Raw genomic sequence first — 23,987 nt, 5'->3', positions numbered from 1 at the left:
ATAATTTTTTTAGTTATATAATAAAACACAATTTCTATTACTTTCAAAATTTATTTTGCAAATTATGACCGATAATAGTTTTATAAATTACTTTCATCATGCAATAGAAAGTGATTTGAATGTGCATTGGTGGTGCTCAGATAGTGGACACTTTCTGCTCCCAGCGTTACAAGATCTTGCAATCTTGTGCCAGTAACCTCGGCTTTTTCAACGACGGATCCATTGGCACGGTACACTCCATGCTAATCTCTCCTCCCTTTTAAGTCCGGTCCCCATGTATGAATACCTAATCTTGAACCCATAATCTTAATTAACGTTAACAAACACAATTATTGAGGATGATGGCTAGAACACTTGAGCAGAATTTATTCCATTGACCACACGTTACCATTAACAACGGGTAAAATCCGCGCGGATACCAATTTTGTAAACCCGAATCCGCGAGCTAAAATCCGTGCCCGCATCCGCGCCCGCAACCTGCCACGGGTAGAAAATGACGCTCGTACCCACTATCCGCATATACCCGCATGCCTGTGGGCACACCCGCATCCGTGAGTTCTAGGAAATCCAATGGGCTGTCCCCTTCCCCGTGTCTGTGTGCTGGATCTGGGTGTCGAGTGGCTGTGCCGCGGTGTGTGTGCGCGGTCGCACTAGCGACGACTGGCCTGGAGCGTAGGCCGTTGTCGCGGTGCCTAGGTGGAGGCGGGCGGCGCGCAGGGAGAAGGGCGGAGAGGGGCAACGGCCGGCCGCCGGCGGCTTGCAGGGAGAAGGGAGTACCAAAGCAGAGGGGCAACCGGTAGCACGAAGGGAGAATGGAGAGGAGCAGCCGCCGGTGGTGCAGGGAGGGAGGAGGGCCTGAGGGGGGGGGGGAGCAGCTCGCAGGGAGGAAGAAAGGAGAGGAGTGGTGGGCGGCGCCATGCGGGGAGGGAGATGGGGGCAGCAGCATGAGGGAGGGAGGGAAGGAGGAGAGGGGCGCGTGCGGCGCATAGGAGGAGGGAGGAAGGAGAGGGGTGAGTGCAACGCACTGGAGGAGGAGAGAGCAGAGGGTGTGGTTGGTGGCTAGGGATGAAAATGAGGGTGAGGTGGAGTTGAAACCCTAAGTTGAGTTTATATATCTAGGATTTGGATCCACATGTCAGTGGTTGTGACGGGTTTGCAGGTGCGGATAGTATTTTTCTATGTCCGCGAGCAGATATCCGTTAGGTTCAAATTCGTACCGTGCCCACGCCCGTGGGTTTAAATTTGTGCATGTATCCTTGCCCGTCGGGTTTGGTACCCGCGGGTACGCGGATAATTTGTACCGGTTGCCATCTTCAGTTACCATGAGTTGCAGATCGTTGATTGCACTATGTCTGGCTTTCTTCTGTTTAAATGCACCTACACTTATACTACTAATATAATGTGCATTGGTGGTGTTGATGACTGACTGATGCAAAATGTACGCGTGGACACAGCCAATTGTACTGGAAATGTGCCACAAATTTTACCATTAGCCTCTTGTTTTTGTTTTACAAATATCACATACGGATAACTCATGTTGTTTTCGCAAATTTACATCATACAATACCTTTCAAAAAAATTTAATACCAATTAACCATGATGGAATAATACAAAATAGATCTGACAGATATAGCAAACCAAATTTTATGCTACTCCCACCATCTATGCATGGACATTAATATGCTCTCTAACATGATGGAACCTGGATATTATTGGTATCTTTTTGTATGAACTATGAAACGGTAGTGAGATCCTAAACATACGAATGTAAACGGATCGAATACGGACGGATATTACTGATATTGTATTTGTTTTCATTTTTTTATTCGAATACGGAGTCGGATACAGATAGTTAGTTTTTGCCGGTTAATATTTGAATAAATATCGACATCATAAAAAATATAACTTTTAGTATCTAGATACGGATCGGTTATGGATATTGAATATCCGGAATCAGATAGGGACGGATAAAAACTCTTCCAAACCGAATTGATTTCGCATATTTTCAAGAAATATCCGTACCGTTTACATCCCTACCTATACAATTAGTACATAAATATTAGTTATTCCCTCCATCCTGAAATATAAGTCAATTTTGGTTTATCCTAAGTAAAATACTTTAAATTTGACCAAATTTATAGAAAAGAATATTAATATCTAACCCAACAAGTAAGTTATGAAAATATAATTCATAATGGATCTAGTTATTTTTATTTTATATTTAAAATATTATTGCTCCTCTTTATAAATTTGGTTAAATTTAGAGCAGTTTGACTTAAGATAAAATTAAAATAACTTATATTTTAGAATGGAGGGAGTACGATGGATGATAAATCATAACAAATTAATCTCCCTCGGCATCTCGCTCGCCACGATGATCTACTGCTCCCTGGAACTCGGGTGGCTTATTAGTTCCTGTCAAGCTCCTGATTTCTGAATAATCTGGCACAGAGGAGGTTCGGTCACCTTCCCAAGGCACGGCTAGAGCACTGCAAGGAGGCCTATCCAAGGGCACGGCGAGGAGGCCGGGCCGAGTAGCCTCACAAGCCACGAGGACCCGTCGCCACATCCGGTTGGTTGGCTCAACGGAAGCACGAGGCCGTGTGCGTTCATGCATGTTTAATGGTTGGATCCTCTCGCACTTACTTTTTATCTAGGTAAATACGTTTGTATGTTGCTATAAATAAAGTTAGCATCGAATGCATATAATTGTAATGTGTTAATTCGTAGGGTGATCAAGTTATAGATTTTTTTAGATGATAATCAAGTTATAGATAAAGAACTGGGTGAACTACTGTTCATCTGTCAATAACGACAGAATGTGGAACAAATTAAAATTTAGGTGAATCAAATTAAAAATTTAGATATAAATCTTAGTCGCTTTAGAAACAGGTAGAGATAAAAATTTAGTTCAATGCACATCTTAATAATTTCTTTTTTAAAGAAAACATAACAATATCTTTATGGGCGTGTTTGGTTCCATCGTAGGCCGCGGCGTTAAAATTGTGACCGCGGCATAAAAAGTGGCAAGCTGTTGGTTGGTGAAAAATCGAATGAGGTGGTAGCTCTCTATATTATACCAGCAGCTTCTTCCTCACTGTTGCTATTGCCTCAATTACTGCAGCCGACGGAGTGTTCCAGGGGAGGCCAGAGCCCCCCGGCAATGGCGTCGTTTGGCGGCCGCGGCGGCGGCGCCCGCAAGAACCTAAGGGTGCTGCTTCCTTTCACCTGCGACAGTCTGGTAAGAACCTGAGTGCCCTCGCCGTCGCGCCGCGCGCTCGGCCGCCGGTGCCTCCGGCCGTGGAAACTGACTCGTCTCGCCTCTCTGCAGCGCATCGCTGACGAGCTCGCCGAGGAAATCGGCGCCGGGGAGGCCCACGTCGTCGGCCCGCCCGGCACCGGCAGGGAGGTCTGGCCCGTCGAGGTTGGGTGGGACGGCGACGGCGCGTTCTTGGGGCGCAGGTGGCCGGAGTTCGCGGGCGCGTGCGGCGTCGAAGGTGGGTGGTTATTGGTCGTCCGGCACCATGGCCGCGGCTTGCTCACGGTGAAGGCCTTCGACAGAAGCTGCTGCCTCCGGGAGATCGGCGCTCCACCTGCAGGTAAAGTTTCCACCTTTTATTTCCCCTTCATGGTGCCAAATGATTCAAGAAAACCCTCATTTTCAGTTCATTGTAAATGCGAATTGAAGTATATACTTGGCTGAACAGCATCTTTTGAGTTTATTGTGTAATTGAAACCTTCCCTTAAATGCGAACCTTGCCTCTTCTTGAAGTTGGATTGTTTCGTACTAGTGTCTGTCATAAAATAAAAGATGATGGAACAGAGAGACCAGTAATGTTGGTGACGATCAGCTTGAACTATGAAACGGCAATTATGATATTGAATGATAGAGTCATTAAATATATAGCTCATGCTCATAAGATTGACAAAAAAATGATCTTATTATTGAAATGATCTTAGTATATAATTGGGATGAAGAATCTTGAAGATTTGTCTGTACTTAGTATGCGTGCTCTTGATTAATAAGTTCTGGTTCGGTACTTCCAATTAGAAATTACTTGTGCAATTCTGCTTTCAGTACTCAAGCTGATTGTTTGCTGTTACATTTCATATTGTGCAGTTGGAGCAACCCCGAGCAGCAAAGGTTCCCTCCATAAGCCACAGTTTATAAGCGTGCTTCAACCAGAATCCTTGGAAAAGATGGTTCCACTCTGTTCATTGCAAGTTGTTTCCTCACTTCTCTTATTGGAATGATACGAATTTAATCTTTTTATGCGTCCTTGCAGTTAATACCTGCTCAGATTCGGCAACATTGCATCCCTGAGAACCTGAACAGTTGCATGACTATTGTTCTCAGACCCCCTGGCAAAATAGCTCAAATTGAGCTCAAGATGGATGATCAGTCAGACCTGTTCTTAACAGGTGGTTGGTCGCAGTTTCTGGCGTCTCATGGCATTACTGATGCTAATGCTTTGCTGTTAAAGTACGAAGGCAACATGGTGTGGACTGTCAAAGTCTTTGAGCATGATGGATGCCAGAGAGGGTCCAGAAACAAAGACATCAGAATGCAACAAGGTGAGCAAAAGATAAACAGATCTATAATATTTTTGATATTGTTGAGTGAATTAATGAATTACATGTTTCTGTTGTTGTATATTACTAGATATGGAAGAGCAGCCATCATCTGCTTGCACACATAGATGTTGCAGGGACAGAGAAAAGAAACCAAAAGGGCCTATGACTCGTTTGAACAAGGCAACATTACTGATGAAATCTGTCTATGAGATTGGACCTCCATCATGGATAAAGAAGCAGATCAATGCCAACACACTTAAGGAACTTGTAAGCACAACCATTATGTTAAAACATGTCTGATAAATTTGCTAACAGAAATATAGAATTATATTAAAGTACAGGTTTTGATATAATATAAGATGATGTAAAAAAATTGCCATGCATCTAATCTATATGTTATTATCGTGCCCAAGAAATGTAGATTAGATCTGGCAATCAGTATTCATCCACTGTAATATGTAGTGAATCATCAACCACATACTGAAACTAATGTGATGCAATTGCTTCAGGCTTTGGCAACATCTTTCTGTGATGTGATCGGGTTGCGGAAACCTTGCATGATTACTCTAAAGACCTCAATGATCAGTACGGAGTCTTGGCAGGTGTGTGGTCTTCCACGCAAGAATAAGAGCTACATGCTTAGGCAGGGTTGGACGACGTTCTGCAAGGAGAATAATCTCATGGAAGGTGACATCTGCACCTTCAATATCATTGAAACCACATCGTGGCATGTCATTATCACGTGGTATAAGGAGGAAATGATAAATCAGTTATTCTGTGCAAGTTAAACACTGAGGCACTTGTTGCTTTTGTCTTTGAAGTATTAAAATTGACATAAGACTCATAACCTGCAGGAATCTGTTTCCGCTTCTAAGCGTAAGAGCGAGAATGACAGATCAAGTAGTGAAGAGAAAATGAGGCTGAAATGCTCCATGACTTCTCTGAACAAGGCATCATCGAAAACATCTGCCTTTGAGATGGGGCCACCAGCTTGGATAAAGGGTATTAATGGCAGCTCGATTCAAAAACAGTTTGTAAGTACATCTTTTCTCTATTGATATGAGAAAGTTACAATAAAATAAATTTTTCCCAATTTGAGCAAGAATATATGAACTGAATTTTGCTAGGATATGGCATCTAAGACTTTCACTGACAAGCTTATTGGAATAAATATGCTTTAATTGATATCACTAATAATATGTATGATCGCGCTATCTTTTTTTTTCTAGAACTCGTATGATCGCGCTATCACAGGAGGAAAACAAATCAATATAGTAAAGCCCTTATTTTGACATAGTATCTGCTTAAATACTGAAGCACATCTCTTTCTGCCTCTAATCAGAAGCGTAAGAGCAAGAGCCAAAGGTCAAGTAATAAAGAACAAAAGAGACGAAAAAGCTACAAGACTTCTTTGAACAAGGAATCAACTATGACAAAGTGTGTCTTTGAGATTGGGCCATCAGCTTGGATAAAGAAGGAGATGAACGACAGCACAATAGAAAGGCAGTTTGTAAGCACAATCGTTTCTCTATTGACTAGTTACAAACTGAATAAGTTTGTTCCCAGTTTTAGCATGAATATGAACTGAAATTTTGCAAGGATATTGCATCTAAGAGGATGCCAATATTTTCATTTGATGCCTTCATTGCCAATAATATGTATTTACTTGCATGCTGTCACAGGAGGAAACAAATCAATATGTTACAGTACTTATTCTGACGACATATAATATCAGCTCTTGATAATGTTTTTCATATATATGCATTTCAAGAAAATGTTATCAAACTCCACATAATCAATAATTCAGAACAATTACTCATTATACATGGATTGTCAACAATTCCTTACAGAAATCATTTGGTTGACCAATGAGATTGCAATTCTTGCAGTGTTTGCCATTGTCCTGCAAGGTGATTGGACTACGGAAACCTTGCATGATCACACTCAAAACCTCTCCGAGTAGCACTAGCACCTCATCTTGGTTGGTGTCTCTTCATCCCTACCAGAATTGCAGCCAGCTGATTGGATCAGGTTGGAAGACATTCTGCTATGAGAACAAGATCAGGGTGGGAGATGTCTGCACTTTCAAAATCGTTGAAACTACCCAGTGGGATGTCATCATCGAGTGCCGATAAGCTAGGCCTAGGTAGTATCACCAGTTCACCTATATGATGGTGTCTGTTATTTGAAAACACTAGATGCGACTGCTGTTCTCATGGAATACACAAGGTTATCAGTAAGTTGGCTTATTTGGGTGGGATCTTTTGGTTTCTGGCTGCGCCAAAGTTGCGAGATAGCTCTAGCAATTGCACATTTGCACCAGATCCAGGCTTCTATATGCCACCAGAACATTCAGTTATTGGTCGTATAAAGTACTATTAGTCCAAGAAAATCTGAATCCAAGCTCTGCCTCAGTGACAAGATTTTGAGCTACTATCCAGTGTATTGTTTATGAGTATATGACTATCCTAACTTTAACATATCGTTGCCCTATGAACCTTTGATATTTTTTTTTGAGTTTCAGCATATGAGACTGTAGTTTTTCCAAAAAAATTAGATGATGGGATTTTCCGTAGATTCTGCCTTTTTGTTTCTAAGCGAGAGATCTACGACAGCCTGTTTAACTGTTTACCAAACAAACACTTCCCTCTTCATACAGATACCGGCAAGTTAACAGAATCCGGAAATTCGTATTGTTAAAATCGTATCGTACCTCCTCTCCTGTGAATTAACAGCACCAAATTAACCTGATGAAACAAATCCATCATGAAATGCATATGGATTAGTTGGGGCAGAGGAACAAAACAACAGATGATGGCGACGAAGAAAGGCAAGGCTGCGAGGAAGCCGATTTAAACGGACCATAGGTCCATAGCTGAAATCAAGGACCGGCCATGGGAATAAATATTCAAATAGAAGCAATGAGAATGGTACTCCTAATTGTGAAGGCCACGTGCGGAGAAAAATGAAATGAACTCCGTGGCAAGAACATTTTTTTAGGGCCAAATTATTAGCATGGATACTTTCCCTTTTCACTACGCTGTAGCTAACGGCGTCCGAGAGGCTTCTGACCACATTCATCCATGCACGGTCTGTAGAAATACTGCTTGGTATATTTGGAGTAGAACTCAATGAGCAGTTGTAATCTGTTAGGACTAGAGTCCTAGCCGGTCTATTCTACACGAGCACCTGCGCGCGCGGGTGGCCGGAGTTCGTGGCCTCGTCCTCCACCACCACGGCGGCGGCATGCTCACGTCAAGTCACGTTGACGTTGGATATCCGCCACCCATATCCAAATCCATACCCGTTGTATTTGGGTAGAGTATGAATTACCCATCTGAATTTGAATATGAGTAGGGTATATATGGATAATAGCTGTTTTACTCAGGTACCTGATAGTCAGTTGTTCTTTTCTGTTCTCATGTGTTGCACTATCCTGTCTTTCGTGGCTCCGTTCTTGACGTGGAGCTCATATGTAGGTCTAGCCACACTGTTTTGCATAGAATAACTGCCAGTTATATTCAGTCATTTTCAAAAAAAAAAATCAATTTCGATAAAATTTTATCTTTTAACGCGAGGTTTTATTTCCAGAGCCTGGTTCTTGACGTGAGACCCACGTGTAGGTGTAGCCATACTGCTTTGTAGAGAGTAACTGCAAATAATACTGAGTCATCTCCAAAAAAATTTCAATCAATCTCAATAAAATTTTATTGTGTGAACACGATGTTTTATTTTTAGTATCCGGCTCTTGATGTAGGTTAGTCACACTGCTTTGCATAGAATAGTTGCATGTCATACTAAGTTATCTCCAATAAATTTTAATCAATTTTAATTAAATTTTATAGTGTGAATGCGAGTTTTATTTTTAGAGTCCAGCTCTTAACGTGGGGTCCATTTAACTCACCCCACTAGCAAACCTCTTCTGCTGCCAGTAGCAACAGCAAGACTGACAACTAATTTCAAGTAGTGAAGAACAAAAGGGGCCAAATGGCCCAATGATTTCTTCGAATAAGGCATCATCTAAGACGAAATGCGCTTTTGAGATTGGGCCACCAGCTTGGGTGAAGAAGGAGATCAACACCAGCACAATTAAACATGAGTTTGTAAGCAATATCACTTGTCTATTTATATGAGCAATAAATTTGATAAACTTGTCCCCATTTTTTTTTAGCAATAACGTGAACTGAAATTTTGCTAATATAACCTGTGATGCTTCAGTTACTCATGTGGCATGGTTCTTTAGATTTTCTTTATGTGGTATTACTTGGATGAAAGATACTCCCTCCGCCCAAAACTGGTGGATATATGTTAACGAGGAGAAGTCTTCTATAGTAGATTTTAACCTATGATCTCTTTTACAATATAATATCGGTCGCTAAGACCCAATGTAGTCTCAAAAGTCAAAACCACTTCGAATGTAGTCTCAAAAGATACGAGTTTTATTCACTAAAATGTATATATAATTAAACTAATTATTGGACAAAGTTTGTGAAGTTTGGCTTTTCCTAGTAAACATATATCGAGGACCTGCAAAAACGAAATTCACACAAAAATGCATACCTTAAATACATATGTGAAGTCGCTAGAATTTCATGTGATTATGTAAACACAATGTGCGTCCTATGATTACTAGATTGATTCGTTGGAATTTCCAATCCAATAAAGTAGTAATGTATGGTGAGAAACCAGCAAAATAAACCGGATAATCATCTTTAGAAAAACCGCATTTGATAATTTTTGTCCGGTCTATATTCGATTGCAAAAAAAGGAAAGTGAAAACATGTTAGAATGAAGCGAGCCGAATTAGGAGGCATCAGATGGTGTTGCGAAGGACTCGTTCCCTTATAATCTCCTCGAGAAAGGGATTAATCGAGCATGACCTCATCAAGCAAGTCAAAAAATCAAAATGACACATGGACGGGTACATACAATTTCTTCTAAAAAAAGGCAAAAATAAATATGTGATATTTAATATTCTTATCGTTCCAAATTATAGGTGGTTTAGCAAATCTAAATATCTAATTTTTTCTATGCATATAGATATACTCCCTCCTTTGCATATATACCTATACTTTCTCCATTCTAAGTTATAGACCGCTTGACTTTTTTAATACTAAGTTTGACCACTTGGTTTATCCAAAAAATTTATGTAAACATAGACAAATTTAAATTATTTTTAAAGAACTTATATTGATAAAACAAGGCACAACAAAAAAATTGATATTTTACATAAATTTTTAGATAAGAAAAATAGTCAAACTTGAAATAAAAAAGTCAAATAGCCTATAATTAGGAATGAAGGGAGTAGTATTTCTCTAGGTACAAAACAAAATCAATATATATCTAGATTTGTTAAAATAATCTACAATTTAGAACTGAGGGAATAGCAAACTGTTAGGTTATGATTTATTTCAATTAAGGGCGAACCTTTAAGAGCTAAGATAAGAGCCGGATTTTGCTGGAGTTGCTTCTACGATAGGATCCCGAATTTTTCTACTTCGATCTGTTTGCTTTCGCATTCACTTCACTGCACTGCAGCCGACGGGCACGCACGCCCCAGGCCATGGCGCCGCCTGGAGGCTCCGCCTGTAGGGAAGTGGGTAGGCTACGCTAGCATCATTACCGCATAAATTCAAGATACTTGCGAGTAGAAGATCATAGATCGTTACCACTAGACACGCAGCGCAGCGGAAGAAGTCGCGCGTCGATGTAGAGGAAGTAGTCGATCACGTCCCACGAACCGAGCTCCTCGTACTTGATCCCAGCAGCCGATCAGCGCAGCAGTCGCATCAGCGCCTCCACGGAGTCCACACGTACGGGGATGAAACACCGGGCGTCGGTGTGCTAGCACCGCACGCACGGCAAAGGCGGCGGCCGAGAGAGAGGGAGGGGCGGCGGCTAGGGAGGTGGCGCGGCTCAGGTCATCGCCCCCCTAGCCCCTCCCTCATATATAGGGCGTACTAATGGGCTTCTATCTCATAGGTCCATTAGTAACTCTAATCCCTCTTGGATCAATATCCACTTGGGCCTTTAAACCGTATTGTGATGATGGGCTCTTGGGCATATCACCAACAATCTCCCACTTGCACTAGAGACAATCATACATGCAAGCTTTCCAACATTCCAAACCCCTTAAGTGTGTGACCTGTTAGGTTCATGTGTAGGTGGTCGTGATCGGAAATCATTTCCGAATCACAAGTCAATAGCGGCACCTAGCAGGGCATAGTGACTCACAAATACACATAAAGATCATATCGGCCGAACCATAGATATACTCATACACCGATCCCTTTGCCACACGATACCAGTCAAGCTCAAAGCGAGATGCGTGCCACCTTTGTGATAGCTCGACCATTCTCTCGATCTAATAGTGGATTCTATTCATAACTAACCTTTAGTCATCATGATTAACTCTTTAATCACTTTGGCATGGCCATGCACTTTCAAATCCAACTATCTCGAGGGGCCCAGAGATATCTCTCCCGTTATCTAGGAGGGGCAAATTCCATCTTGATCCGCTCACATCCCATTCCATGTTTCATGACATACCTGTAAGCTGCTTTTGTAACTACCCAGTCACGGAGTAGCGTTTAGCAGCCCCAAGATGCACCACTACACACAGTGAGAAACAATGACGATCTCAGGTCTAAGGATCCAGTAGGTATAACACTCAAGAACAACTGATGGCACATACAAAATAACAATCCCAACATTGTCTTGGAGTGGGTCAATCCAACACCATGTTCACCAACATGTGTCCACATCATTAATCCGATATCTCCATATCCATGATCCGTGAAACATGATCATCAATTAATGCATGTGCTAGTCTCAACGTCGTTGTTGTCCCACACAACAACATAAACTAGGGATAATTTAGAATCATATCATTTTCAACAAAGAGTTTCACGAACAAGTCACATACTTGATAATCAATGTAAAATAATCATCCATGGAACAAATAACAATTATTTATCATTACATAAACATACTCATGACACAAAATCTCCCACGCACACTAGAATCACTAATGTAAGTATCTAATACCCATAGATCTCATGTGCGCCTCATGCTTTGGTTGTGGGAGAGGCTTCGTCAACGGATCAGCAACGTTTGAATCTGTGTGCACCTTGCAAACCTTCACATCACCTCTCTCAACAAAGTTACGGATGAGGTGATACTTTCGCAGTATATGTCTGGACTTCTTAGTTGTTCTAGGCTCCTTTGCTAGTGCAACGGCACCACTATTATCACAATAGAGGTCCACTGGACTGGACGCACTAGGAACAACACCCAAGTCAGAAACAAACTTTCTGATCCAAACAGCTTCTTTTGCAGCTTCGGAAGCTGCAATATACTCGGCCTCTGTCGTCGAATCAGCCACCGTATCTTGCTTGGAACTCTTCCAGCTCACTGTCCCACCATTGAGGCAGAAAACAAAACCGGATTGCGATTTGGAGTCATCTTTGTCTGTTTGAAAACTAGCATCAGTGTAACCCTTTACAAGGAGCTCATCTTTGCCTCCAAATATTAGGAACATATCCTTAGTTCTTCTCAAGTACTTAAGGATACTCTTTACAATTGTCCAGTGAGGTTCACCGAAATCTGACTGATACCTGCTCGTAACACTTAGAGCAAAGGAAACATCTAGGCGCGTGCAAAGCATAGCATACATGATCGACCCTATGGCTGAAGCATAAGGAATCGTACTCATCCTCTTTTGCTCATCAGGTGTCGTAGCACACTGACTCTTGCTTAGAGTAATGCCATGTGACATTGGCAAGAAACCTTTCTTGGAATCTTGCATATTGAACCGATTCAATATCTTGTCAATGTACGTGTCTTGGCTCAATCCAATTAGGCTTTTTGATCTATCTCTATAGATCCTAATACCCAGAATATAAGCCGCCTCTCCTAAATCCTTCATCGAAAAACTCTTTTTCAATGAGGTTTTAACGGCTTCAAGCATTGGAATATCATTTCCGATCAGTAATATGTCATCCACATATAGGACCAGAAACACAAGTGCGCTCCCACTAGCCTTTTTGTAAACACAAGGCTCATCTTCATTCTTGATGAAGCCAAACCCTTTGACTACTTCATCAAAACGAATATTCCAACTCCGAGATGCTTGCTTCAATCCATAGATGGACCTCTGAAGCTTACATATTTTCCCAGCATTTTTAGGATCGACAAAACCTTCAGGCTGTGTCATATACACATCCTCACTTAGATGTCCATTAAGAAAAGCGGTTTTGACATCCATTTGCCATATCTCATAGTCATAATATGCGGCAATTGCTAGGAGAATCCGAACAGACTTTAGCATTGCGACGGGCGAAAAGGTTTCCTCATAGTCAACACCTTGAATTTGTCGGAAACCTTTCGCCACCAATCGTGCCTTATAGATGTGAACATTTCCATCCATGTCTAATTTTTTCTTAAAAATCCACTTACAGTCGACATGTCTTACACTGTCAATCTGATCGACCAAGTTCCAAACTTGATTATCATGCATGGATTTTAACTCGGATTCCATGACTTCAAGCCATTTGCCGGAGTCGGGTCCCATCATTGCTTCTTTATAGGTTAAGGGCTCATCATTTTCCATCAATAATACATGGCGCTCCTCCGTAATAAGGAGGTTGAGCTTGTCAGTAGCGCGACGTGCCCTTATAGACCTTCGTGGGGCTGGTGCCTCAACTACGGGTTGTGCAACATCTTGCACATCCCGTGGATCTTCAGTGGGTGCTGAAACAGTTTCGGGTGTTTCCTGAATTTCTTCAAGTTGCACCTTGCTCCCACTAAATCCTTTTGAGAGAAACTCTTTTTCTAAGAAAACACCATTGCGAGCGACAAACACTTTGCCTTCCGCCTTATTGTAAAAATAATATCCTTTGGTTTCCCTAGGATACCCCACAAAGAAACATTTGTCTGACTTTGGAGTGAGTTTATCTGACATCAAACGTTTGACATAAGCCTCACATCCCCAAACTTTGAGAAAAGATAATCCGGGACGCTTCCCAGTCCATATCTCATATGGTGTCTTCTCAACAGACTTACTTGGAACCCTATTCAGTGTGAACGCAGCAGTTTCAAGAGCATAACCACAAAATGACAATGGAAGATCAGCTTGGCTCATCATGGACCTAACCATGTCCAATAAGGTTCGGTTCCTCCGTTCGGATACCCCATTCCATTGAGGTGTTCCGGGCGGAGTTAGCTGCGGAATAATTCCACATTGCTTCAAATGATCACCAAATTCAAGGCTCAAATATTCTCCTCCACGATCAGATCGCAGAAATTTAATTGTCTTGCCTAATTGATTTTGTACTTCATTCTGAAATTCTTTGAACTTTTCAAATGATTCAGACTTGTGCCTCATTAAGTAGATATAGCCATATCTACTAAAGTCATCAGTGAAAGTAATGAAGTACTGAAAACCACCTCTGGCTATTGAGCTCATTGGTCCACATACATCGGTATGTACAAGTCCCAACAAGTTACTCGCCCTCTCACTCTGACCAGTGAAAGGCGCTTTGGTCATCTTTCCAAGCAAACAAGACTCACATGTGTCAAAAGATTCAAAATCAAATGAGATTAACAATCCATCTTTATGGAGTTGTTCAATGCGCTTCTCATTTATATGACCTAAGCGACAATGCCAAATAAAAGTGGGATTCAAATCATTTGGTCTAAGCCTCTTAGTATTAATGTTACAGATAGATTTATCCACAAGATCAAGAACATATAATCCATTCACCAATGGACAATGAGCATAAAAAATACCATTGCAAAAGATAGAACAACGTTTGTTCTCAATTACAATCTTAAAATCACCAACTTCTTCCAAACATGAAGAAGAAATAATGTTCTTGCTCAAAGCAGGAATGCAATAACAATTATTTAATTCCAAAACGAATCCGGAGGGTAGAGACAAGTGGTAGGTGCCAACCGCCAACACCGCAACCTTTGCGCCATTGCCGACCCGAACGTCCAACTCGCCTCTTGCAAATCTTCTAGTCTCACTTAGACTCTGCAACGATTTGCAAGTGTGAATCATCGATCCAGTATCAAATACCCATGATTCACTAGAAGATAATGCAATATTTATTTCTATAACATTTATACTTGAAGTGGAAGTCTCACTTTCCTTCTTCTTCTTCTTTTCTTCCAAGTACTTCTTGCAGTTCCTAGACCAATGTCCCTTTTCATGACAGTGGAAGCATTCATCTTCAGAAGTAGGGCCAGATTTGGCCTTAGGTGCTGGCTTTAGCTTAGAGCCTGAGGACTCACTACCGGAACTCTTTTCCTTGCCTTTACCTTTGGGATTAGGAGGTGTCCAACGCTTCCTCTTTTTGTTCCCCTTCTGAATCATCATCACATGATTGGGATTCTTCTTAATGCTCTCCTCTGCTGTTTTTAGCATCCCATGCAACTCACTCAATGTTTTATCCAAGCCATTCATCTGAAAGTTCATGATAAAAGGCTCATAGCTCGCCGGGAGCGACTGGAGAATAACATCAGTAGCCAAGTCTTGGTGAAGTTCAGAACCAAGTCTATCCAAAATCTCAATGTAACCAATCATTTTGATCACATGAGGACTGACTGGGCTACCTTCTGCCAGCTTGCACGCAAACAAGGATTTTGAGATACTGAACCTCTCAGTCCTGGCTTGGTTCTGAAATATCCCACGCAGCCCCTCGATCATGGTATGAGCATCCGCATGCTCATACTGCTTCTGCAGATCAGGGGACATGGTGGCGAGCATCAGACAGCTGACATCAAGTGAGTCATTGCAGTGCTTCTCATAAGCTCTGCGATCAGCAGCAGTTGCATTGTCAGGGAGATCATCAGGATATGGCTGCTCAAGAACATACTCCTTTTTCTCTTGCCTGAGAACAATTCTCAGGTTGCGGTACCAATCAATAAAGTTTGTTCCATTTAACTTTTCTTTCTCAAGAACAGAACGCAAATTGAAAGCGGAATTGTTACTGGCAGACATGATCTACAACATTAAAGTAAAGCAAGATTTCAGCACTAAGTTTATGTAAAGGCTTTCATTAACTGATTTAACAAAAGACAACCTACTATATCAAAGTCATCTTCCCTCTAATGACATATAGTAGTTCAAGATCCATAATCACTAAAATTCTAGTGAGCTTTAGCATCACGGCTAGAAAAGTAGTGATACAGGTAAGTAACAAATTACTAATCACATCTCTATGCGACTCTTGTTTGTTGGGTGGCATCCAATGCCCCGGCCCCAACCCTATGCCTTAAAGCCCAAAACTGTTTTGATAGCTTTGCTGAGTAAACCAATACTATGCTTGTGAATGTCCGACATCCACCCTATACAAAAGTGATAGCTGAGGGTACTCTACTTTGGTAAACCTACCACACAACGATCAAAATTTATAGGTGCAGCTATTGGTAAAAGGCATCAAAAACTCAAACTTTTCTGAGGGAAGCTATTCTATCATGATTAAAGCATCCACCATATGTAAAAGCATGAAAGAATACTATGACAGGAAAATAAATATCACAGGCATATAATCATATTATATTGTGAATAGTATGACCTCTTGCATCACAATGGGCTCCATCGCCATGGCTCCAAGGTGACCTCCATCGCCATGGCTCCAAGGTGACCTCCATTGCCATCCGTCCTGTCTTGTGGTGATCATCATCGCCATCATGATTGAAACCTCCATGAAAAGATACTAAGCTACTACATCTAATAGCTAGTGAAATAATTACATAAGGATTCAAACATCACAAGTCGACACGCAGGTCGTTATACAATAATGGTGCAACCTCAACCCGGTTGTGTTAACTTGCGACACGCAGGCCGCACAAATCATCACATACATCATCACATGACATTGAGGCCATACCATTCACATCACACCCTGCAAAAACAAGTTAGGCGTACGACGTGTTCTACCAAAGTAGTGCTTGGGAAGCCGCTACAGCGAGAAAGCAACGGCGGTCCCGCTGGTCGGTCAGCGGGTGGGGGGTCGAGGGGGGAGCCATCCCCGGGGGGTCTCATGGCAGCGCCCAGAAAACCTCACGGAATTACACAGATTGCATCTATGGAATCCCTATGAAAATCTCATCAGAGTGATCGCATCACCTCAAATCCGAGCCATTCATAATGCCTCAATTTTTACTAGGTCAATCACCTTGACCGTGCAAACTTTGCACTTGAGAAGACTGCATCTACACATGACCTTGATCTGTTGGTTCAATCTGCTGACTATGCACACAGTTAGTCCCGATGGTGATTCCAGCCGGTAGGGACATGTCGTATGCATAACAGAGAAAGAACACAAACTAATCTTTTGTCACATGCCGCGCAATCAACTCGCTCCAGTTTTAACCCCTTATGACCAATTGATCTAATCAAACCGTGCAAAAGTAATAGATCCAATCTACTACAACAACATATCGCATATATGCAAAAGATCCAGACCAAAAACTACGCAAGATGGCTCTGGTACCACTGTAGGGAAGCGGGTAGGCTACGCTAGCATCACTACCGCATAAACCCAAGATACTTGCGAGTAGAAGATCATAGATCGTTACCACTAGACGCGCAGCGCAGCGGAAGAAGTCGCGCGTCGATGTAGAGGAAGTAGTCGATCACGTCCCACGAACCGAGTTCCTCGTACTTGATCCCAGCAGCCGATCAGCGCAGCAGTCGCAGCAGCGCCTCTACGGAGTCCACACGTACGGGGATGAAACGCCGGGCGTCGGTGTGCTAGCACCGCACGCACGGCAAGGGCGGCGGCCGAGAGAGAGGGAGGGGCGGCGGCTAGGGAGGTGGCGCGGCTCAGGTCATCGCCCCCCTAGCCCCTCCCTCATATATATAGGGCGTACTAATGGGCTTCTATTTCATAGGCCCATTAATAATCCTAATCTCTCTTGGATCAATATTCATTTGGGCCTTTAAACCGTATTGTATTGTGATGATGGGCTCACATCACCAACACCGCCGCCCCCCCCCCCCCCCCCCCCCCCGCAAGCACCTACGGGTGCTGCTGCCATTCACCTACTCCCTCCGTCGCGCCGGCGCCGCTCCCTCGGACGCCGGCGGCGTGACTCCGCCCAAAGAAAATCACCCATCTTGCACCTTGCAGCGCATCCCTGGCGAGCTCGCCCGGGAGATCGGCTCCGACGATGCCCTCATCATCGTCCCGCACGGAAGGGGCGTGGTCCAGCGGGTCGAGGTCGGGCAGGACGGCGACGGCGCGTTCCTGGGCCGCGGGTGGCAGGAATTCGCGGACGCGTGCGGAGTCGGGGCGGGGTGGTTCGTGGTCCTCCGGCACCGCGGCGGCGGCGTGCTCACCGTCAAGGCGTTCGACGCCAGCTGCTGCCTCACGGAGCTGGGCACTCAGCTTGGAGGTAAAAATTTCACCCTTTTCGGTGCCAAATTCTCTTCAGAAAACCCTCTTTTGAGTTCCTTTCCTTTCCGTAACTCTAAAAATCTTTGACCTTTTATGAACTCCATTTTTTTTGGCATTGTGTCAAAATCTCGAAGAAATCGGAAGTTGTTCATCTGAATGTGATGACTGACGAATGCTCGTCTGGATAACAATATTTGGGTTCCTTGTGTGATTTTTCCTGTTTATTCCCTTGTAAATGTAAACCCTCTCTCTTCGTGAAGCAGGATTGTTCCCTATTATCTATATTCTTGAAAAGATGCAACTGCGATATTAATACTATTTTTTGTTTTCTTAGAGTCTGATGAAATTTGATATTTCAATACTGGACTGTTGGAGTCCTTGTAATGTACAGTTGTTGCTAAGAAGAGGGATAAATTGATCTTGGTATATAATGGGATAGCCGTTTGCCCGGAAGCTTGGAGATTTTTTTTTACTGAATTACCACTTAATAGTAGATCTTGCCTAACTTCTAGTTTCCTACTGCATTCAGTAAGACAGTAACATCATAAATTTTTATTTTCAGTATAAACTGATTGTTTGTATCTCTTATTTTGTTGAGCTGAAGCAGCCATGAGCAGCACAGAAGCATCCCGCTGGCCACAGTTCATCAGTCTGCTTCCACCAGATTCTATGGAGAAGATGGTTCGTGGACTTTGCTGCTTTCCACCCCATCTTTTGCTGAACTTTGTTTTCTCTTATTGGAATTGTCTGGCTTTACTCTTTTTATCTGTTCTTGCAGATAATACCAGCTAAGATTGTGCAAAATTACATCCCCAGGGGACACTGGAACAATCATATCGCCGTCGTTTTTGGACCCCTTGGAAAAATTTGTGAAATGATCTCGGGATGAATCAGTCAGATATGTTCTTTGTAGGTGGGTGGTCTCAATTTCTAGCGCTTCATGGCATCACTGAAGTCAATTATCTGCTGTTAAGGTATGATGGCAACATGAAGTTTACAGCTAAAGTATTTGAGCCCAATGGATGCCAAAGAGAGTCTAAACACAACAGCACTGGATTGCAAAAGAGTAAGCAAAATGTCAATAAGTTTATGCTATCGATTATTAGCAATGGATAAAATTTGAGTGAAATTCTAAAGTGTGTGCCTCTTTTGTACTTTCAAGTATCAACATTACAAGATAAAGAAAAGCAGCAGGAAGTACAATGTGGTGAAGAACAAGAGCGATTGGTCAGGTACCAAGCTTGTATACATAAGTGTAAGAGAAACAATGATTGGCCATGCAGTGAAGGACGAAAGAAACCAAAGGCACCCATGAATTCTTCGAACCAGGCTCCACTCCAGAAGAGATCCTTCTATGAAATTGGCCCCCCATCCTGGATTAAGAAAGTGATCGACTCAAGGATACATGAATACAAACTTGTAAGCACAATCATTTCCCTATTGGATAAAATAAAACCGTTACAATATCATTTTGTAACCATTTCAAGATCTTGTTACTGAACCAAAAGAAATGGATTTTAAATATCTGATTCTTTTGTCAAATACCTTTTCATTTCCTCATAGAGAAATAGAGGCTAAAATGTTCATTAAATCACTTGATGCTGTAACTAATGATAATATATGTGCATGCTGATGGAAGAAATAAATCAATATATGAAAGTACTGAATTTGATATCATATCAAACATCTGTCCATATAAGCTCTTGAAGATCTTGTTTTGGAACTCAAAGAAATGGATTTTAAATCTAGCAGTCAATATTCATCGACTGGGATACATAGTGAATCATTGACCGCATACTGAAACCAATGTGAATGCAATTATTGCAGCCTCTGCAACAGCTTTCTGCCATGCAGTTGGACTGCAAGAACCTTGCATGATCATGCTCAAGACTTCAATGGACAGTCCTGGATGTTGGCAGGTGCGCGGTCTCCCAGGCAAGAATTGTAGCTTCCTGCTTGTGCAGGGTTGGAGGAGGTTCTATCAGGAGAACATTCTGAAGGAAGGCGACATGTGCACTTTCAATGTTGTCGAAACCACACTGGCATGTTGTTATCACACGCTGCAAGGAAAAGATAAATCAGTTCAACTATGTGAGTTAATTACTGAAGCCCTTGTCCCTTTGTCTTATTAGTTATCACAATTAACATATACTGTCAAAACCAGCAGGAAACCCCTTCTGCATCAAGTATAAAGCGTAAGAGTGACAACAATATGTCAAGTAGTAAGGAGCAGAAGGATCCAAAGAACCCCACGACTTCTTTGAATAAGGCGTCATCATCTAACAGAAGATGTATTTTTGAGATTGGACCACTGGCTTGGATAAGGAAGGAGATCAACATCTACACAATTCAAAATATCTTTGTAAGCACAATTGTTTCTCTACTGATATGTGCAAGCAAGAAACTGGATAAACTAAAAAACATTTTCTCTACTTTTTTTAGCATGAACATGAACTGAAATTTTGCTAGGATATGTGTGACCGGCTGAACGCTATCAGAATAGGGGATATTGTACTCTTTCTGACATAGTATCAACTCTTGGATTAGTATGACATTCAGCATTTATATGCACTCCAAGAACATCTTACATATCATCACACCCCACATGAACAGGAATTCAGATATTTCAATCATTTTTCACCCATTGTGATACATTGTTCCTTGACATTCGCTGGCATAAATCAGTTGGCTGACCTATGTGCTTACAATTCTTGCAGTCTTTGCCGCTGGTCTTCTGCGAGGCGATTGGACTCCGGGAAACTTGTGCGATCACCCTCAGGACCTCTGAGAGCAGCAATGCTACTTGGCTGGCACGTATTAGGTCATACAAGAATTGCAACCACCTTGGTGGGTCGGGATGGAAGAGGTTCTGCTGGGAGAACGGGATCAAGGAAGGTGACGTCTGCACTTTCAATGTTGTCGAAACCAAGCTTTGGCATGTTGTTATCACACGCTGTGAGGAAAAGATAGATCAGTTCTGCATTGTAAGTTAAATACTTTAGCAGTTGCACCTTTTTTCCCCATAAGGTATCAGCATTAACTTATACTGTAAAGCAACAGGAAAGCACTAAAACCAAGAAGGATATGCTAAATAGCGAGGGACAAAAGGGACCAAAAGTCTCCATGGTTCCTCTGAACAAGGCATCATATAGGACATACTCTGTCTTCAAGATTGGGCCACCGGCTTGGATAAAGAAGGAGATCAACACCAGCACAATTGAACATCATCTTGTAAGCACAACTCTGTCTCTTTTTTTATATGAGCAAGATTGTAGCTTGAAATTGGATAAATTTATTACAACTTTTTAGCTAGAATTTGAACTAAATCTTATTCTAAGATCTGGATATCAGATGTAGTTTTAGGATTTTTGGTGATGAGCTTGCATTTCAAGTGCAGAATCAGGAACCAACATTTTGTTATCCATTTCATGCTTTATTTACTGCCAGTTGTGTGTATGTTATCACAACAGGAAACAAAATCCATATACTGAACTGATTACTTTGACATAGTGTCAGTTCTTATATAACAATTTTTCATGTATATGCAGTTCAATAACATGTTATAAAAAAATCACATTGGATGGAATTTAGATATAGCATTCCTTATCTATCCAATGTGTATCATCGATGACCACATTCAGAACTAAATTGTCTGACCAATGTGATTGTGAAATTTTTTCAGTCTTTACCACTGTCCTTCTGTAAGGCGCTTGGACTCCGGGAACCTTGCACAGTCACACTCAAGACTCCAACTAGCAGTACTAGTTCTTGGCATGCGGCTGGTGCCATACACAAATCGCAGTCAAGTGGATGGATCAGGTTGGAAGAGGTTCTGCTATGAAAATGGGATCAAGGTCGGTGATGTCTGCACCATCCAAATCATTGAAACCACCTTGTGGCATGTCACCATTGCTCGCAGGTAAGATAGGACAAGATATAAATATATTCAGTTAACTCTTAACTGCGTGGCCGCTTCTTTTCTTTTGTGAAAATACTGGATAAGCACATAAGGTTTTATCATTTTCAGGTGCATGCTTGACTAGACTCGGCAGGGAGGTCCTGTATTTTGATGCCCTACCTAGGTGCGCTAACTGCATGTTTCAAAGTTATTTTTGCTTAATTGCATGGAATCTGCAGAGTTGATAGGATGGAGTGGAAAATACATGATGATTAAATAATACCTATAAAGTTACTGCATTATGAAAATATTTGCCATACCAACAATTTGTTACCTTCTAGGCTTTTAGTATGGCAAATCCAAATAGTCTTCATTATGGAAGTTTTTTTTTAGAATGTCTTCATTATGGAAGTTGGACAGCTTTGCTTACTGTCTTCAGGGTGTCATGTACTTGCGAGTTGTCTTAATAGTGAGAGATTCTTCTTAGGACAATACTGTGGAGAGGGCCATAACCATCGGCAGAGTTCTTTTTCCTCCACAATTGCATGTTAACTCATGATACCTTGCATCAATGGCAAAGGGGATCTCCTCCTGACCAGCAGCATCTTGTTGGGCATGACCTTGCCCATTTGGCATTGAGAAGGTGCAGGTTGTCGAGGAAGTGGTGGAACAACCTCCAGGGGGAACGACGAGCTTTAGGTTGACACGCTTTGCTGAGGATGTAGCTGCTGGAACCTCTGAACAATTGAACCTGATCCAGTCTCTGCAGTGGAGGGGTAGGCCTCATTTGCCCATCATCCCTGGCAGCCACACCCAGCACCCCAATTTCGGGTCCGCCATGACCCATTTCAGCACGTCAGCGTATGAAATCCCTCTTGTCGTCCTCCCAGCATGTCGATGAAGCAGGACCGGTAGTCATGGTGCATGAAGACGACGATGCAGCCGTTCAGCTCGACCAGACTCAGGCTGGACCGCTGGAGCGGCAGCAATGGCGATCCTTGCTGGGGAGGGGCCCTTGGAGGAGGCTCGGCCTCCACTCCTCCTTCGCCAGGTCGAACGAGGTAGTTGTCGGCTGTTTTGTTTTGTTTTGTTTTGTCCGGGTCGGTGTCGGACATGGGTTCGGACAACGATGCAACACATAGCCAAAGGTCTTACTTGCTGAAAAATATTCTACTGCATTAGATGTAAATAAATATTAACAGTTTGAAAACTAATAAAACAATTTTTTGTAACTAATTTACATCACCATAAATATAACAGTTTCAGGATAATACTTTTTATTGCAAGCTTTAGAGATGTGATTATGCTATTCAAATACGGAGCATATCGGATATTCATTACATCCTCATTAACTTACTTCTAATACGAATTTGGATCATAGAAAAAATAATTCAAATTTATCCACTTAAGGTACCGCATTAGAAAACAATGTCGATACGGATCTCCGCATTCACTAGAAGAACGGACACATTTACTGGGAGGGTAGTTGCAATTGCAAGTGGCCGATGGGAGTCTATTTTGTTTATGCACCTCGTCAGATTATCTGCAATAATTCTTCGTAGCCAAATGATATTTACACATGGAAAATGCATGTTATAGTGATAGCTAAACACTATCGGCAATTGGCATGGAAAAATGCATGGTAGTTGCAAGTCCCCGTCGCCGCTCAAAACAACCTCAGCAGTTCTTTCAAATCTAGCAGTGATTTCACATTTTAGTGGCTACAAATTTGGATAATTCGAATAACAACCACTTTCTGCCCGCAATATCCTATATAATTAATAGATGAATAATACTTATTTTCTGGCTTCTATCCTTCAAAAATGAAATAAGGGGCACGAATGAATGAGGTCTACCGATGCCTACGGACACACGATTCCGCCTGTTTTTACCATTTAGTGAAGTTGATCTTGTTCGCACAATTATCCAAAAATAATTATGGGTATGACTTACAAGTAAAGGTGTTAAAATAACTTCAAATGGAATATTTTTTCAAAAAAAAACATTGAAACATTTTTTCGCAAAGTTTTTTAGTAGCATCGTTTTAAAAAGAAAAACTTTATGAGCTAACTTTCTACTTTTATATAACTTTTCCTATGAACTTT

The 23,987-nt window shown here is 42.0% G+C and overlaps 2 protein-coding genes across 13 annotated transcripts; both read left to right on the top strand.

The window, feature by feature from the left end:
• The first annotated feature begins 3,104 nt into the window (after positions 1 to 3,104).
• Positions 3,105 to 7,055, top strand: LOC120640580 (putative B3 domain-containing protein Os04g0346900). Of its 3 annotated transcripts, XM_039916454.1 has the most exons (9): positions 3,105 to 3,241; positions 3,332 to 3,599; positions 4,121 to 4,203; positions 4,287 to 4,575; positions 4,664 to 4,842; positions 5,085 to 5,354; positions 5,430 to 5,609; positions 5,918 to 6,085; positions 6,465 to 7,055. In XM_039916454.1, exons 1-9 carry the CDS (start codon positions 3,164 to 3,166, stop codon positions 6,708 to 6,710), a joined length of 1,761 nt encoding a protein of 586 aa, XP_039772388.1. In that variant the 5' UTR covers positions 3,105 to 3,163; the 3' UTR covers positions 6,711 to 7,055. The 3 variants fall into 3 exon arrangements, 2 of the variants coding, with proteins under 2 accessions (XP_039772388.1, XP_039772389.1); XR_005661879.1 differs by lacking the exon at positions 6,465 to 7,055 and having other exon boundaries at positions 5,085 to 5,320; positions 5,918 to 6,059; XM_039916455.1 differs by lacking the exons at positions 5,918 to 6,085; positions 6,465 to 7,055 and having other exon boundaries at positions 5,085 to 5,262; positions 5,430 to 5,589.
• Positions 7,056 to 17,599: 10,544 nt separating this feature from the next.
• LOC120640579 (putative B3 domain-containing protein Os04g0346900) lies at positions 17,600 to 23,130 on the top strand. 10 transcript variants are annotated; one of them, XR_005661874.1, is made up of 11 exons: positions 17,600 to 17,982; positions 18,592 to 18,665; positions 18,763 to 19,050; positions 19,147 to 19,403; positions 19,812 to 20,075; positions 20,152 to 20,346; positions 20,702 to 20,968; positions 21,045 to 21,215; positions 21,667 to 21,903; positions 22,012 to 22,658; positions 22,773 to 23,130. XR_005661874.1 is itself a non-coding variant. In XM_039916452.1 (10 exons), exons 5-9 carry the CDS (start codon positions 20,007 to 20,009, stop codon positions 21,823 to 21,825), a joined length of 861 nt encoding a protein of 286 aa, XP_039772386.1. In that variant the 5' UTR covers positions 17,605 to 17,982; positions 18,592 to 18,665; positions 18,763 to 19,050; positions 19,147 to 19,403; positions 19,812 to 20,006; the 3' UTR covers positions 21,826 to 21,903; positions 22,012 to 23,122. The 10 variants fall into 10 exon arrangements, 3 of the variants coding, with proteins under 3 accessions (XP_039772383.1, XP_039772386.1, XP_039772385.1); XR_005661877.1 differs by having other exon boundaries at positions 17,602 to 17,982; positions 22,012 to 22,066; positions 22,532 to 23,130; XR_005661875.1 differs by having other exon boundaries at positions 17,602 to 17,982; positions 22,012 to 22,066; positions 22,526 to 23,130.
• Positions 23,131 to 23,987: the final 857 nt, after the last annotated feature.

This window comes from Panicum virgatum, chromosome 7K (genome assembly GCF_016808335.1).
Source record: "Panicum virgatum strain AP13 chromosome 7K, P.virgatum_v5, whole genome shotgun sequence".
NCBI lineage: Eukaryota > Viridiplantae > Streptophyta > Magnoliopsida > Poales > Poaceae > Panicum > Panicum virgatum.
This window is presented reverse-complemented; position numbering and strand designations above follow the sequence as displayed.

What these genes read in the sequence shown, in the direction of transcription:
- LOC120640580 (XM_039916454.1), top strand. Translation starts at nt 3,164, where the DNA reads ATGGCGTCGTTTGGCGGCCGCGGCGGCGGCGCCCGCAAGAACCTAAGG. An exon ending in CCAACACACTTAAGGAACTT is followed by an intron (nt 4,843 to 5,084) that starts GTAAGCACAACC and finishes CAATTGCTTCAG; the next exon opens with GCTTTGGCAACATCTTTCTG. An exon ending in GCTCGATTCAAAAACAGTTT is followed by an intron (nt 5,610 to 5,917) that starts GTAAGTACATCT and finishes GCCTCTAATCAG; the next exon opens with AAGCGTAAGAGCAAGAGCCA.
- LOC120640579 (XM_039916451.1), top strand. Translation starts at nt 20,007, where the DNA reads ATGTTGTCGAAACCACACTGGCATGTTGTTATCACACGCTGCAAGGAA. An exon ending in AGATAAATCAGTTCAACTAT is followed by an intron (nt 20,076 to 20,148) that starts GTGAGTTAATTA and finishes TGTCAAAACCAG; the next exon opens with CAGGAAACCCCTTCTGCATC. An exon ending in GCACAATTGAACATCATCTT is followed by an intron (nt 21,216 to 21,666) that starts GTAAGCACAACT and finishes AAATTTTTTCAG; the next exon opens with TCTTTACCACTGTCCTTCTG.